Source organism: Protopterus annectens, chromosome 9.part0 (genome assembly GCF_019279795.1).
Source record: "Protopterus annectens isolate FY-2018-M chromosome 9.part0, PAN1.0, whole genome shotgun sequence".
In the NCBI taxonomy this organism is placed as follows: domain Eukaryota; kingdom Metazoa; phylum Chordata; order Ceratodontiformes; family Protopteridae; genus Protopterus; species Protopterus annectens.
Genome location: NC_056743.1, coordinates 1,286,210,420 through 1,286,226,682, shown reverse-complemented (window position 1 = coordinate 1,286,226,682; position 16,263 = coordinate 1,286,210,420). Strand labels below are relative to the sequence as shown.

General features: G+C 41.0%; 1 protein-coding gene across 1 annotated transcript; it reads left to right on the top strand.

Moving 5' to 3' along the window:
* Positions 1–7,086: 7,086 nt before the first annotated feature.
* PPIA (peptidylprolyl isomerase A) lies at positions 7,087–15,857 on the top strand. The gene is given in 6 exon segments (XM_044084226.1): positions 7,087–7,248; positions 11,881–11,911; positions 13,672–13,760; positions 14,936–15,108; positions 15,619–15,685; positions 15,687–15,857. Coding segments are annotated over 6 exon segments (495 nt in total). The 5' UTR covers positions 7,087–7,179; the 3' UTR covers positions 15,753–15,857.
* The last annotated feature ends 406 nt before the right edge of the window (positions 15,858–16,263 follow it).

The following is a 16,263-nucleotide window of genomic DNA, read 5'->3' as shown; positions in this document are numbered from 1 at the left end:
ACTAATGTTTTTGGGACTTTGTATCATCACAGAACTGCCCAAAACTGTCTTTCTTTGGACCTTTTCATATGCTTTTCCAAAGTCTAGGAATGCCCAGTTGGACTATTGACTTATCTCTAGCTTCTTATTAACCATCTGTCTGACTGCAAACATCAGGTTAGTCATGCTGCATCCTTTTCTGAATCAAAACTGCTTATCTGGCATCTACCTTTCTAGTACTCTTCATATTTGTTTAACAAATCACCTTTGTGAAGATAGGAGGTATTGCCAGCCATACCAGAAGTAGGGCAGTGGATGTATGACTTGTGCCAGCACAGCTGGCTGTAATGTTGTAAATAATTATATGTCATTTGTATATCAAACTGATTTGTACAGATACTTAAACTGAAAATGTATTTGTGAGGTTTGCTTCTGTTAAAATGCATCAGCAGTGCAGGGAGGAAAAGAAATGTACGTGTAATATTTTAACTGAATTAAATGTATATGTTTTAATAGAGGATACTGGGACAGCAGAGGTTAACCAGCTATCATACTTTAAGAAAAATAAGGGAAATGTAGATGAGGTGTTAAACCATTAAAATGTCACCCCACAGTGCTGAATAGGACTGGAGTTGGTGAGTCTGGAAGAAGCCTTTGTTCATTAGCTCAGCAAAAAGAGGGGGAGTCTCGGGCGCTGCCATAAACATTTGGATTTGTATTGTAGCCATCTATGCTAAATTCCTGTCTCAGCTTTAAAGGAGGATACTGTGAGAACCCAGAGTCATGTGACCAGACGAGGTCATTCTGAAAACCATCTTGGATATTATATTTTACAGGGAGTATTGAGTATTCTGTTTTGTGGAACCTGACTAGAAAGACTGCTCACATATTTCATTGTGCCTTGCCCATCAATTTTATTTTTAATATTTCCTGTGATATTTGAACTCTCTGGTTTACTGTAAATATATATTTAGTATTTTCGTATTCTTTTATTATTTATTATTAAATATATTTAAACTTGTCATTGTCACTGGTTCTTTTTAGAAAATATTTAAGCTTTGAGAGCATTTGCACATATTTATTTGGTGGTAACTTTGGCACTCCTGAAAGCCTTGCTATTTGGTCAACATTACCATTTGTATTAACTTCACTCACCATAATTGAATACCATTTTAAGAGCCTTATAGTAACTAACTGGTGGTAGTGAGTCTTCCTGATATTCTGGGCAAAGTTGGTAGCGCAGGTAATCTGTGCCAGCATTTTCCCATACATATATATATATATATATATATATATATATATATATATATATATATATATATAATGGGTCTAGGACACATGCTCGACTATCATATGTCCGAATCACAAAACATCGAACACACATACACAGAAGCGCTTAACATCGAAAAGCGCTTCTGTGTATGTGTAGTTCAAAACAAAATCTATGTTTCTGCAGGGGGGCTTAGTCCCCCTGCACCCCCCACACCCCCCTTCTTTAATATTCTCACTCCGAGATTGCACTACAGTGGGAAAAGGGAATTTTCCCTTACCTGCACTGTAATCTGATCTACGAAACAGGCACACATACACGGAAGCTCTTTTCGATGTTAAGCCCTTTCGTGTATGTGTGTTCAATGTTTTGTGATTCGGACATTTGCTAGTTGAGCATGTGTCCGGATCCCATATATATATATATATATATATATATATATATATATATATATATATATATATATATATATGGGTCTACTTTATTTGGTCGACTGACATTTGGTCGAAAATAATTTCAGACAGCACACTTCACTGAAAGCTCATTTCACTGAAAGCTCATTTGGTTGAAAATGAAATATAGCCCCTTCCCCACTGCAGTGCAACCCCAGAGTGAGAATATTAATTAAGGGGGGTTGGAGGGTGTGGGGGGGCATAGCTCCCACATAATTTTAGTTTATTCACTGTTATACAAAGGTGTATCCATTAAAAAGTTATTTATATATATATATATATATATATATATATATATATATATATATATATATATATATATTCATTAAAAACTATTCCCCCACACACCCCTTAATTAATATTCTCACTCCAGGGTCGCACTGCAGTGGGGAAGGGGCTATATTTAATTTTCGACCAAATGAGCTTTCAGTGAAGTGTGCTGCCTGAAATTATTTTCGACCAAATGTGAGTTGACCAAATGAATGGGACCCATAGATATATATATATATATATATATATACATATAAATAAATGAATGGGACCCATATATATATATATATATATATATATATATATATATATATATATATATATATGCGTGTGAAAATAAAATCTCAAAGATTGAGTGAGTCAGATACTTGGAGCAGGGTGATGAAGCCCTGGTTTCACAGTGCCAGTGGGGAGTCTTATTGGGGACAAACCCAGACCCCAGGCTTAGTGTGTGCCCTCTGTAATCTTAAGGGAAATTGTGCTTGTTGCAGAGAGGTCTGCATCTGGAAATACTTAGTGTATCCATTTGTAATTTAAGTGCACATCCCTCTCCAGTGTCAGTGGTGAGAATTCAGTCCCCTTCATTACTGGCCCAGCAAGGGGATGCCACATATTGGTGGAAGTGGTGGGATATTAATTGAACTCATGTAGCCTGTAAACAGTTGTCACTAAAAAAAGGTGTACTCTCAAGCAGCCACAAAGTAGACATTCAAAGCTTCATATCACAGTAGTTTTATTTATTTACTTTTTGTTTTTAGCTTAGTCAGGGAGAGTAGGCAATGATGTCAGCACAGGTTTATAGCAAGCTGACAAGGAACCAGTTGGCTAAGATGTGTCAAGCCAAAGAAATGATGCATGCAAACCTGACTAAAGGGGAAATTATTGCAGCCTTAATCACAGCTGCAGCACAGACCAGCAACCAGGAAGACAACCAGTCTGGCACTGGCACAGCTCTCAGAAACAGGACAGCTCAACTTTTCCTTAGAGGACTTAAAACTCCATCTGGACTTAGGCCAAAAGTTTGGAAGGAGAATCATCAGAGAGACTGTGGAGTTTGGATGCTGAAGAAAAGGAGAAGCTGCATCAACATGAGAGGGAGATTCTGACTCTTCACTAGGATGATGGAGGTAATGGAGAAGAGAATAACTGAACCCCCAGAACAATAAAGGTAAGTAAATTTCTTCCACAATTTACAGAGGGTGATAATTGTGATAGTTTTATTCATATATTTGAAAGGGTATGTAAACAGTGTAATGCTGACCAAGGGTCTGGGTATGGTTCCTGACCCCCTTACTCCATGGTAAAGCTCTAACTGCTGTTTCTAAATTGTTTGATACTGATTGCTTAAACTATGATACATTATAAATGTTTATTGGAATGTTTTAAGTTAACACCTGAAGCTTACAGAAAAAAAGTTTTGTGAGCATAGATGCAAGGCAGATGAAAGTATATATGATTATATTGCTGAACTAAGCACTTATTTTCATAGGTGAGTGAGTGGGTGTCAGACCACTTCTTTTGAAAAGCTGGCAGATCTTTTGGTGAGGGGAACAAGCCCTTAGCACTTTGCCTGAGGACATGAGAATCTGCTTGACAGACATGAAATGCAACTCTGCAAATGAGCTGGGGAAAAAGGGGATGTCTACTTAGCAAGCAGGGCATCACTGCATAGGAAAAAGATAACCAGTGCTGCACATGGATATAAGGGAACCCATGGTGTGCAGCCTAAATCACCCCACCAGAGTCTGCCAGTAACAGGGGAAGCCACTATTCAGGTACACGGCCAGGATCAAGGGTTAAATGTTTTAAATGTAACCAGTGGAGCCATGTAGCATATAGATGTTTACAGAGGCAAAGTGGGGAACAAATGGTTGGGGAGTCAGCAAGTGGGAATAACAGAATGCCAGTGGTAAGTTGTATGGAGACAGTCTGGGTGCCAGACTACCACCACAGTTTGTATCCTAGCTTGGTGCATGGAAAACAGGCCACTGCAAAGAGAGACACACCATCTGATATAACCATTACAAAGCCTTCACTGTTTAAAGAAGAGCAGTACTTGCTTGGGCAGTCCACTCCAGTCCGAGCTTTAGGATGGATCCTATTCCAAATGCCTTTGGCCGGGGTTCACCTTGACTGGGAAGGTGTAAAAAGAAGCAAACAAGTTGGTGTCCTTGAGGATATCCCTGCAGATGTCTTGATGGGGATGATTTTGATAATGCAGTACCTTCACCCCGGGGATCACTTCTGTAGTTCTGCTTGACAGGGGCACAGGAAAATAATTTTCTTGGGTAGCGAAAGCCAGGGTACCTTTTTGGCTAGGCTTGTATAGGCCCTAGGGCCAATAGCCTAGTACCTACCTATGAACCTTGTGTGCATGCAGTCAGGCTTGGAGACAGGCATGTGGGTCTGGCAGCCAGGGGGAGACCCAGACAGATCACATCCCTGAAGCCAGAACTGGTGATGTAGCTAATTCAGGGAGGGAGCTACCCTGTATCAGTGAGCCTGAAGATGAGCCGAGGTTGCTGGTAGGTACTGATGTTCATTTGGACAGGGTGACTGCAAGGGCAGAGGTGAGTGGTAGTACCCAGGCTGACAGTGAGGCACCACTGTCAGAAGATACCAGACTTCCTGTGGAAGGGGAGCTGGGAAATGTCACAAAGATAAGAGCCGAGACAGGCTCAGCTCTCAGACCCTACATTACAAGGCTTGAAGGAGGTAGCTAGGGAGGCACTCGATTCTGAAGGAAAAGGGATCTGTGTACTGGAACAAAGGCTTACTGTATAGAGAGTGGATCCCTGAAGGAGGACTAGAAGGTGAGGTAAATACAGCAGTTGGTAGTGCCCAGAGCCTACCGTCTGGCACTTCTAGCCATAGTCCATGACATTCCATTTGCAGGTCATATGGCTTTTTTGGCCTGGGATTGCCAGGGATGTAACCGGGTACTGCAAGACTTGTAAGCAGTGCCAAAAAGTAAGCAAGGCAGGAAACAAGATGCAGTGGCTGTGTCCTCCATCAAAGCAGAGAAGGTGGTACATGCATTGCTAGAGATTTTCAGCAGGGTAGATTTCCCAAGAGAAATACTGACTGACAGAGGTGCCAATTTCATTTCAGACTTGCTGACTTGTCTGTGGGAGCACTGTGGGGGGAAGCACATAAAGACAACCCCCCTAACACACCCAGACTAATGGTCTTGTAGAGAGGTCAAACTCTACACTAAAGACCATGCTACATGCATTTATAGACTGGTTTAAGAGAGAGTGGGACAAATATTTGTCCTATCTGTTTGTTTACAGAGAGGTACCCCAAGAATCCACAGGTTTTTCACCCTTTAAGTTGCTGTATGAGCATAGGGTGAGGGGACCATTAGATCTGATTTGTGATCAGTGGGAGGGTGAATGTGAATCCCACAAGAAGTCTGTTGTGGCATATGCCCTACACCTCACGACAAGGCTTAGGGAGCAAATGGGCTTGGCCTGGGGAAACCTGGCAGAATCCAAACAGCAGTAAAAGATCTAGTGAGTACCAGATCTAGGATATTTGCTCCTCTAATGGGAGTGCAAACTACTCCATGGCATTTGAATTTACAAAGTCAAGAAATCTTTGGGCCTGCATATTAGTGGTTGTGTATGCCTCCCAGTTAGTGGAGGTGTAGTTAAAATAAAAAATCACCCATGAGCATACCTCTCTCAACTGTACAGTTTTGTGCAGAATGTCCAGATTTTTGCCTATTTTGGTCCATTTTTCATAAAATTGTGGTTTGCTGGCAAATTAGTGGCAACTCATTACAGACTGAAGTCAGAAAATTGACAGACATTTGAATTTGAGACTTCATACCCTTCAGAAAATTCATGCTAATGAACAACCTGTTATTCTATCAACTTTGTAAGACTGTAAGAGTAATATTTAAAAATTGTCCCTATTTTGGGCCTTTGTCCCACTTACTTATGACTTTGTCCAGATTTCTTGCTCTAAGAGGTATGCCCATGGGTATGGTATTGGGCTAGATGCTTAGCGATTATATTACCTTCAGATATGATGTATGGGTTTCCTGGTTCATACTTGTGGACCTGTAGCTAGCAGCTAGCCAGAATGTGGCAACAGATTTTTCCCATAGGTAAATTGGACACGGAGTAGTTCAAACATGGCATACTGTTGACCAGCCTTGGGGTGCCTTTATCTTTTGTATATAGAAGCATCTCCACCTTTAGCTCTTTCGTGTTCAGTGGGTGGCTGTAGAGTATGAAAGGCATTACAGCCAACTAACAGAATACAGGCTAGATTCCCGTTCATTACATCAGACTACTTCATATTTACTAATGCCTTGGTTCCTTTCAGACAAAGGAATATTGGCACAGTTCACAGCAAAGACTACCCTTTTCCCCACTAGAATTTAGCCTTCTCACATAACAGAGATTATGGCATCGTACGGCAGTAGACATAAATAACTTCACCTACTAACTCAGAACAGAAGAAAATAGGAGAAACGCGCATGCAGTGTAAGCTGAAGCATCCGCAGTGTCTAAACTTATACATTGTTCTGTTAAATGCAACGATGAAGTTCTTCGCTATTAAATGCGTATTTTGCTCAAGTATCTTAAACGTGAATGTTTAATAAGCTATAAATAAATAAACTGCTTTTTAGGTTTTATAATTCTCAGACTCCCATCACCTAACCAATCAAATACTGCAAATCTGTGTGGCACCACGGCAACATTGCAGTCTACTAGACAAAATCCGCAGCAATCTAGGCTAACGTTACTGCGACAGGAAATTATTTCTACTTCCCATCGAAAGAAACCGCACATCCCATTATCAATAAACCATTAATACAACCTAATTTAACTACAAATATACTAGGGTTTTTTTCTAAATTATTGTTCACAATTTGAGCACTTTTAACATAATTAAAAATACTAACAACATTCCCTTTTCCTGCTAGTTCCGCCTGCACCCTATGCGGCAGCAAGGCGACTCTAAAGGGGCAACAAAAAAGTCACAAACCAAAATCGTGCTTGTTCATTGGATAAGTCAGTCGAAGGCTTGGAATACTATTCTTCTCATTGGTGGGTATCAGTCATGAGGCGCTCCTTTTCCTCCATTGTTGTTACTTAAAGGCTGGATCAAGAAGAAGTAGTTTTAGTTGGGGGTACGGAAGGTAGTAGATTTATTGTAGTATACTGTAATTAAGTGCGAGTTCTAGCATTAATTATGAGTAACCCAAGAGTATTTCTTGATATAACTATCGCTGATAAGCCCGCTGGTCGGCTCGTCTTAGAGGTATGCAGTTAATGTGTTTGACTGTCTGTTTTATCTGGGGTGTTTGATAAGGTGATATTTGTATGCAAAATGAATGTTTAGACTGTTGGTGCCATATATAAATCGTGGCTTTGGTTATAACGCCATTTTATTGGCATTTAGTTTAATTCAGCCATTTTGGAAGCAGGTCTCTGGCGTTTTTTTTTTTTTTCTTTTTTTTTTTTAAGTTGTCTCTAACTTATTTTGGACAGGCGATACAATTGCTTAATGTATAGGAGTGTTCTTTTTGTAATTAAAAGAATGTGAGGCGTTTAAAATGTGCTATGTAGATTTGCATGGGTTCTCCCTCAATGTATACTGAATGCTAGAGATGCACGTGGTTAACATTGTATAGAACTTTATTCATAAAACTAGTGTTTCAGAAATAACGTTCCACTAACACTTCAGTTGCTGCGATGACCATTAACTCCACCTAATAGGTGTGTACTGATGCGTTTTGCGCCCTCGCCTTGTGAAGCCCTTACTTCCTCTTGCAGCGTTTTAGTGGCGCGCTTTTAGGGTTGTCCTATTTTTGTTAAATTGCTACCTAAATGTCTATGGCTGCCTTAATCTTCTGTTAAGGTGACTATCCGTCATGCTGAGGTTGCTTTCTTCCTGTGTGGAGGGGTTTAACATGGCGACGATGTGAGCCCTAAGCGGTGTGGGTGTTCACTTATCGATGTATAATGACGCCAGAGTTTTTTTATTGCTTTTGGAGCTAAAATTATTAGCTGAACAACCTTTTGTGGTTTAGACTGTGACTTGGTATCCCCTCGCCCTGCAGAAGGTACATGCACATTGTAGCGGATGATGGGGTGGAGGGTTTGTCAGGAAAATTTCCCCCGGAAGTTCGTGGCCTATCTGGCTTGCGTTAAGGTCTAATTCTATAGATGGGAGTTCGGCCTCGATATCCCTAAATTGGGTTGCTGTATTGATTATAGTTTTCATTTGGTCGTTAGGGAATCGGGTTTTATAATGTAAGCGTCTGTCTACTATGAAGATTAGGTTTTGAGACGCGGCAGTTACTTAAGACTGAAGAACCTTCTGTAAACTAGAAGCCTGCGTGCCATAGAAAGGGGATGATTGTATAGTATTGCTTCGGGGGGTAAAGCTGTATAGATGAGCCTAAATCTAGATAAAAACTTCGACAAAAATAACAAAGCTTACTCCTTTCAACTTGGACATATTACAAGGTTTTGCTGGCGTCTTCGGGGGGGGGGGGGCATTGTTTAATCCCAAACAATTTTGCTAACTTTTTTGTAGCCAAGCTTTGTGGCAGCAATCAAGTCTCAGCGATCAAGTCTCGGGAGCAAAAAAGTACGACGGTATGATGTCTAGCACATGCAGCTCGGGTATCGGGCCCAGTTGGGAGTGGCAAATGTTTTGCTAAAATTATGGTGAATATTGCTGAGTACAGTAAGTTACGGATAATCAAACGTAACAGAACTGGTTAACTTCATAGGTCAGTTTCTCGCATAACGCGCGTAAACTCAAAACAGACTGTTCCTACCTGAAGGCTGTGTTCGTATAACTGAGGTTTATAATAATCACTTATACTGTACTTGTGGAAGTTTCCTAGATGACTTTATAGCAGGGGTCCAGAAACCACAACTAACATCAAATCCACTAACCCTTACATGCATTGGTAACTTGACTCCACTTCAGAAAAGTAGCCACTTCATTCAGGTTGTCCAGTTAACTGACCACTGCAGTTTTTCTGGACCTGCATACTGCACTTAAACTAAGTACCTGACCATAATCTTCTAGCTTGGTATTTGCTGTTCTGGGTCCCAGACGTATCCGGGCAGTCATAGCCAGTGATAGTCTCTACGAGATGCCTGATAGCAAAAAAAGGCCTGTACCTGACTGGCTTAACAGTGGAAAAAGTTTACATCCAACTTGATGGTGAACACAACAGTCAATCCTATATATCTTGCCTCCTAATTTGTTCTGGTGTCAAGTTCAGCAAACTACGCCCAACTTTCCTTAGATTTGGAGCGACATCAGCTCACTGCTTGTGGAATCTTGAAAAGGCACCTGTTGGTAAACTTGCTCTTGACTGTTTTTGTATCTCCAGTATCTGTGCTGACTGGACAACCCAAGCAGCATGCCCATAATGATTGTAGCCTTAGTCTGGCAGTTCAACCAACTTGTGCTAGGTTGACAACTACTCAAATTCTGGTTTTCCTCATTCTTAATGTATTTGTGCCATACCCTTAAGTTTTCAAAACTCCATTTTTTTGGTGGGGGATTCATACTGTTGGTCCCTGACTTTTGGCCCATTGTCCATTTGCTATTGTGGTTTTGTCCAGAATTCTAAAGTTGCTGGTTAAGGATTTAAATACAAGCTAAAGAGATTTGTGCAAGAATGGGTTTGTATCATGTCCATATTGTCAGTATGGTAAAAGGCAGCGAATGTTTAATGTCTTTGTATAATAGTACATGACTGGTAAATACCCCCACCCGAACTTGACTTTTCTCTTATGGTAGGTAAATTCTGCATTATTCAGTCTTTGCTGAAAGATTAACATTGCTTGGGTGTCATTCTGAGTTTTGTCTACAGAATGGCCAACCATTGCCAGAAATGTCATTCTCCCCTGACTGGGCCCGATACCCAAGCTGCATGTGCTAGACATCATACCATCGTACTTTTTTGCTCCCATTGTTGAAAACAACTTGCAGTCAAGTATTTTAGATGGTCATTGCAATTGCATTCTGGTCTACTTCTGAATATAAACTTATGTCAGCCATATGAATATGTAAAACAATGATTGCAAAATTATAGCTTAATATATAAATGTCAAAGCTCAACACCATCTTTACTATACAAGCTAGTGGAAAAGTAGCTTTTTAATTACTGCAGTACATTACAAGTACTATGCTTAAATCTTCACACTTGTACATACCTCGTGCATGAAATGTTTGTAAAACATTCAGTTTATATTGTGAAACATGGGGGGGGGGTGCAGGGGGCCTGCCCCCTGAAAGTGATTACAGTGCAAAACTCGTCAGGAGTACTGTGCTTAAGTCTTTATCCACACCTATTTCAAGTGAAATGTCAAATATAAATATATTGACATTACTTAATTGCTCAAAGCTAAAGTTGTACATACCTCATGCATGAAATGTTTGTGAAACATTATTGACAGTTTAAACAAAACATGGGGAAGTGATTACAGTGCCTGACTATTGTCAGGAGTACTGCAGAGTGTTTATACATAATTACAAAACAAAGCATGACATAACCAGGCCAACAAAACAATAGTATTTGGGGTGGTGCATGGGGGGGGGGGGCTGTAAACACTGGCTTTAACATTTCTTTCACGCTTAACATTATCAACTTCAAACATGGTGCTCTGGTTAACTTCACACTGTAAATACTATGTTTGTGCCTGGCTATGAAGTAAACCTGTTGGTGATCTGTTTAATAAAACAGAAATCCTCCCCAATTCAGTATATTCACATACTAAGTACTCACTATGAATTTTCATGATGCCCCATTGAAATATGCATGCCTTGTAAATTGGACATTATGGTATGTCCACATGGCCTTCACCTGCCAATCACATTCACCACACCCATTTCTGCACAGAAATGCCACTGGGGTAGTGTTCTAATACAAAGCCACCAGCTCCCATAGGTGAGTGCACTAGCATTGCAAGCCTTCAAATCTGCTTTGAGTGGCATACTTGTAATAATTGCAGTCCACCAGCATGCTGGACACATTACTGTGCATTTCTTTAAATTCTTAGTATTGTATATTGGAACTCTTCCAGCTGTTCAACTTGGGGTTTGGGTTGGAGCCTTTTAGCAGCAGGATATAGTTACAAAGAAAATGGTGCCAGTCCATAGCACAACTCATGCATCCATTTGCCCACGTTTCCAGTTCTCACACTGGAGAATTGGAGTAAGCCTATTCATATTCCCTAGGAGTGCCCATATGAGAACCAAATCTTGCTATCAGGGTGGCACTTGGCTCAAACTTGTAGTTAATGCTGGCAGCTGGTGATATTGATTGTACTTTGTTACTTTATTCTACTTCTGAAGTAAAGGATTGATTTATTTAATCTAGCATTTGTTAAACTTTCACATGCATGCTCAAAGGTTTTGTTCAGTTTTGTCCTTGTCATTCAGTCACTTTCATACAAGCCAAAAGCTCCTGAATCAACAGTATATATAAGCTACGTTGCCTCCTTTCGGAGCTTTATGATTTGCTAAAGATACTTTAGAATCTATGTAGTACATAATGCTGTATTGCACCATTGGAGTGTACATTTTCCCCATGTAGCTAGTCTAAACTGCTATTGCTTGTATACTGCATCTTGAGGTGTTTTTGCATTTCACCTAGACTAAGCTTGAAATTGGTTAACATTGGTCAGTGCTCTACTCCTTGTATGTAAAAAGGTATTGTTTTAGCATTTATTGCTAGATAACTTGGAACTGCAGTAGCATCTCATACAGAGGAAGTCTGTAGAAAGAGCGGTCTAGGAATGACTGCTCTGGCAAGCCTGGGTTAGCTTAAGTGGATAGGCTATCATGCTTTGTTTAAATTGTCTAGTTTTATGTACTTTAGTAGAAGCGTTTATTTAACTGCTTTTTTTTTTTTCTCAACAGTTGAGAGGGGATGTTGTTCCCAAGACAGCAGGTTAGTACTTTTGAGTGGCACACTTAACCTAGTTCCAGGACTGCTTGATTGTCTAATGCTGTTGTAGTGTGTGAAGTGCTATACCCAAAGCTGCCATATTTTGTAGAATGTCTGCAATGTGACCTTGCTCCTTAACTAGGGCAGTTCTGAAACTTGGCCAGTTTTAGGGGTCCCCATTCTTCATCTGCTCTTAGTGGTTGTAGGCCTGCAGCAAGTCTTGTAGGTGCTTGCTCCTGCCCCAGACGAGCATCTGTCAACCTCGTAGTGATCTTGTAATTGGCAGTAAAGTAACCATGGGCTTCTCTAGCCCATGTTTGGGGTCTTTGTTTTTTGGCCACTGTAGTGCTCATTGGGGAAAATTGAATCTGATAAAGCTGTACTATATGCCTACCTGGCCAGTAGCTTCCCCAAAATTCCAGTTATGCTTGGGTTTTGAGTTTTTCTGCTTTTAAAGAGATGAATACATATGCATGCAGCACATAGTTTTGACAGGTTGAGCTCTCCTACTTAACAAAGCTTTAAGTTTAAGGCTATTTTCTCAGCTGACCTCAGATGTCCCTTTCTGCAGTTGTGCAAGCGGAATGTCTCACTAGTGAAGGAGACTTTTTGGTGGGTACAATTCCTGTATCTTCAGCTTGAGGTAGGGGTAGTGTTAGCAGTACACTTTGCTTTCTACCTAGCTTAATTCAGGTATCCAAAAAATTGTATTTGCCTGCTTTAAACTGAACTGCACCCACAGATGGTCCTTGTACCTGGCTTGTAGCTGTCTAATCTTTATGTACCATGTGCTAACGGGGACTTGAACCCTTACAGCTTCCCCAAGGTCAGGGCTGTGGATTGCATGTGCTTTTTCTGAGTTGGTGACCCTTTAGTTGTGGACATAAACACTTAGACTGCTAAGGCTGTAAGGTCTTGTGCAGGCATGTCTGGCTACGCTTGCTGTTTTGAGGCATGCTTGTCTGACGGGCAATGGAGGTGAGCTTGACCATAACCACATTTACCTCTGCAATTTTGCATTTAAATTTCCTTAAGGTCAGCTCTAATCCTCCATGCCCAAGTAGCATGTTTACCTTTGTTTCTGTGAAACAGATTTTCATTCTTGCACTATCCTAAGCGTACCTAAAGCTTACTCGTTGGAAAAGTACCTCATTTGTTACTGTTCCACATTGAAAGGGTCTGATGCATTCTGTTAGCAATCTAAATACCCATAGTAAAAATGTTAAGGTCTTAAAAGTAAAACCAGCATTTTAACCATACTATGACCATGTTGAAGTTGGTATGCCAGTATGTGGTCCACATTTTCCACATTGAGGGTTTGTTTCCTCATTTTGGGGATGGAAGGTTGAGAGCAGTTCATACTGATCTTGCAGTACTCTGGCAGAATTAAAACCTAACCTCTCCTAATGGGTAAAGTTAATGGTACCTTGCAGTCTTTTTGGGACTGCACTTCTCTAATTTCTTCTGCAGCCTAGCTTGAAGGGGTTAGGAACATTTTTTCTGCTGTAACTGCTTGACTGTAGTGTTGGGTGTTGCCAGTAAATTGTCATCTTGCCTGTAGGTAAATGCCTAGACTTGTCCCCTTAAGGCCATCCAGGGGTGCTTTTGCTTTCAACTTGTGGCTGAAAGTCCTGACTACATAGCTGAAGATGAATGGTCATTATGGAATTTCAATTACTGCTGTGGCCCTTTTTAAAGCTTGTAGGGGCAGCTGTATTCAGATTTGTTTTGGACAAAGCTTTTAAAGTTTTTTTCTTTTTCAGAAAACTTCCGGGCTTTGTGTACTGGTGATAAAGGATTTGGGTTCAGGGGTTCTGCCTTCCACAGAATAATTCCTGGCTTCATGTGTCAGGTAAGTAGTGTAGAAATCAGCTCAGTGGCATTTAAAGAAGTTTGATTTGTATTTTATTAAGTTGTTGGTGTTGGCTATCATCCTGTGATTTGCCAGGGTAGTAACTTGGTGTTGGTGCAGTATATTGCTGGCCTTTTCCCTCTGACATTAAAGAGTAAATGTTTAGACTTGCATTAAGGAGCAAGTGTGCTGAAAAGTTACAGTATGGAAGTAGACAGAATTAAGATGCAGACTTGCAGTTCTGCTACTATGCCACAATGGGTTTGTAGAATCAGTGCTTATGGTGGAGAAGCTCAAAGGGTGCACTGGTTTGACCATTGAGTAATGTGACCAAATGATGCACACCACCCTTAAAAGGCCTGTCCAATATTGGCCCATATGTAAAAACTGAGTTCTCAACCTTGTTGCATAAGCCAGCCAGTCTTTAGCTTTGGTTATGCCAATTCAGGGTGTTTGCAAGAGAGATGAGGTTTGAATGCAGAATAGCTAAGGAACTAGCACTGGGAGGCTAGTAGGGTATTGTTGCTGTTTGATTGTCATGTGATGGTTTAAACACTGGATTGGGCTACTTGTAAGTTTGAAATACCCCCATTGATATGGAAGAACTGCAGTCAAGCTGTTGAGCCAGCTTATGATGGCTTACTTGGATGAGTTCTACTTTTAGCATTTGCATGCTACTGGCTTTGCCTGCCTGGCTACTAGCTCAGAGTGCAGCTTGTAGTTGAGGCGCTAGCTCAGAGTGCAGCTTGTAGTTGAGGCGCTAGCTCAGAGTGCAGCTTGTAGTTGAGGCGCTAGCTCAGAGTGCAGCTTGTAGTTGAGGCGCTAGCTCAGAGTGCAGCTTGTAGTTGAGGCGCTAGCTCAGAGTGCAGCTTGTAGTTGAGGCGCTAGCTCAGAGTGCAGCTTGTAGTTGAGGCGCTAGCTCAGAGTGCAGCTTGTAGTTGAGGCGCTAGCTCAGAGTGCAGCTTGTAGTCTTACTGAATTACTAGTAAGGGTCAGTGCCAAGGCCCCCCTTCTAAATGTCAAAACCCAGCCCCAATGTGAGAAGTGTTTAACTTTCTGAGATCTGCTTTCTGCTTCAAAACTTTCCATGTCCGCTTTAAGTTACCTTTAATTTGGCAGCATGTGTTGGAAGGGGGGGTTGAAAGTTTACTAACTTTGTATTTGCCTTTTTACAGGGAGGAGATTTCACTAATGGTGATGGCACTGGTGGAAAGTCAATCTATGGTCACAAATTCAATGATGAAAATTTTAGTCTTAAGCACAGTGGTAGAGGATGCCTGTCCATGGCAAATGCTGGGCCCAACACAAATGGGTCTCAATTTTTCATCTGCACTGGACAAACTCAGTGGTAAGTAGTTTGAAGGTGTCAACACTTCAGTTATATTTTTCTCTAGGGGTGGTTAGCTGAAGCAACTTAACACTGCAACAGTGCAGTGCTGCACTCGTGAGTGCAGTTTTTCAGTCTTTGTAATGTTCCTGTGCCTTAACTTAAAATGCTTAATGTTGCATTGTTTAATGCACAAGCTTGCATCTGCTGGATACCTTGGCTGTTACTCTAGGATGCCATCCTTGGATCTTGCACTGACCAGGTACTTGCAGGCTATAGGCCCTGCTGTTGCAGAAGGCTTGGGTTATGGAAAGCAGGTTCTGCTGGATACCTTGTCTGTTACTCTAGGATGCCATCCTTGGATCTTGCACTGACCAGGTACTTGCAGGCTATAGGCCCTGCTGTTGCAGAAGGCTTGGGTTATGGAAAGCAGTTAAACCTGCAATGTAATGAATGTACATTAATGGCCAGTTAGTGTTAAACTTCACTTGGGAGGTGTGTAATTCAATGTTTGCTTTCTTTCCCATGTAGGCTTGACGGAAAGCATGTAGTCTTTGGAAGAGTCATAGAAGGCATGGATGTGCTAAATGAAATGGAAAAAAACTGGAACACAGAATGGAAAACCAAAAGCAAAAGTTGTCATTGCAGACTGTGGTCAGCTTTGAGCCATTCCTTTGTTAGCAACAAACTTGTGTTTTGTCAGTTGTGCTGCTCCTGATGTCCGTGGGCTTCACTTAAGTGTTGCTACAATAAAGTTTATATGAAAACCATCCTAAGAGCTCCCTTTTCTGATGCTGCACTATACTACCCCATTAGATCTAATTTGCCACAAGACCATACTAAATCTCAAGTGTTTTGACATTCAGTAAATTTTAGTTTTGCATTCAGTGCCAATGTGTGGTTTCTAGTCAGCAAGTTTCCTTGTGTTCTAGATTTGCATTGCAGTTTTCTGACAGTATGTTCTCTGTAGCACTCGTCTGTTAAGCAGACATTTTCATTTGCAATGTGTGGAATGAATTTGGGTGATTGTGGAATGAATTTGGGTGATTAGTGTCAAAGTAGTGTGTGGTGATGTAGACTCCTTTTTATTGCAGTGTTTTTCAAAACTTCCATTAAGTTTGTTCCATGGATTGTAGAGCAACAAGCTGAGAATGCAGCAATGACAACTCCTCACAG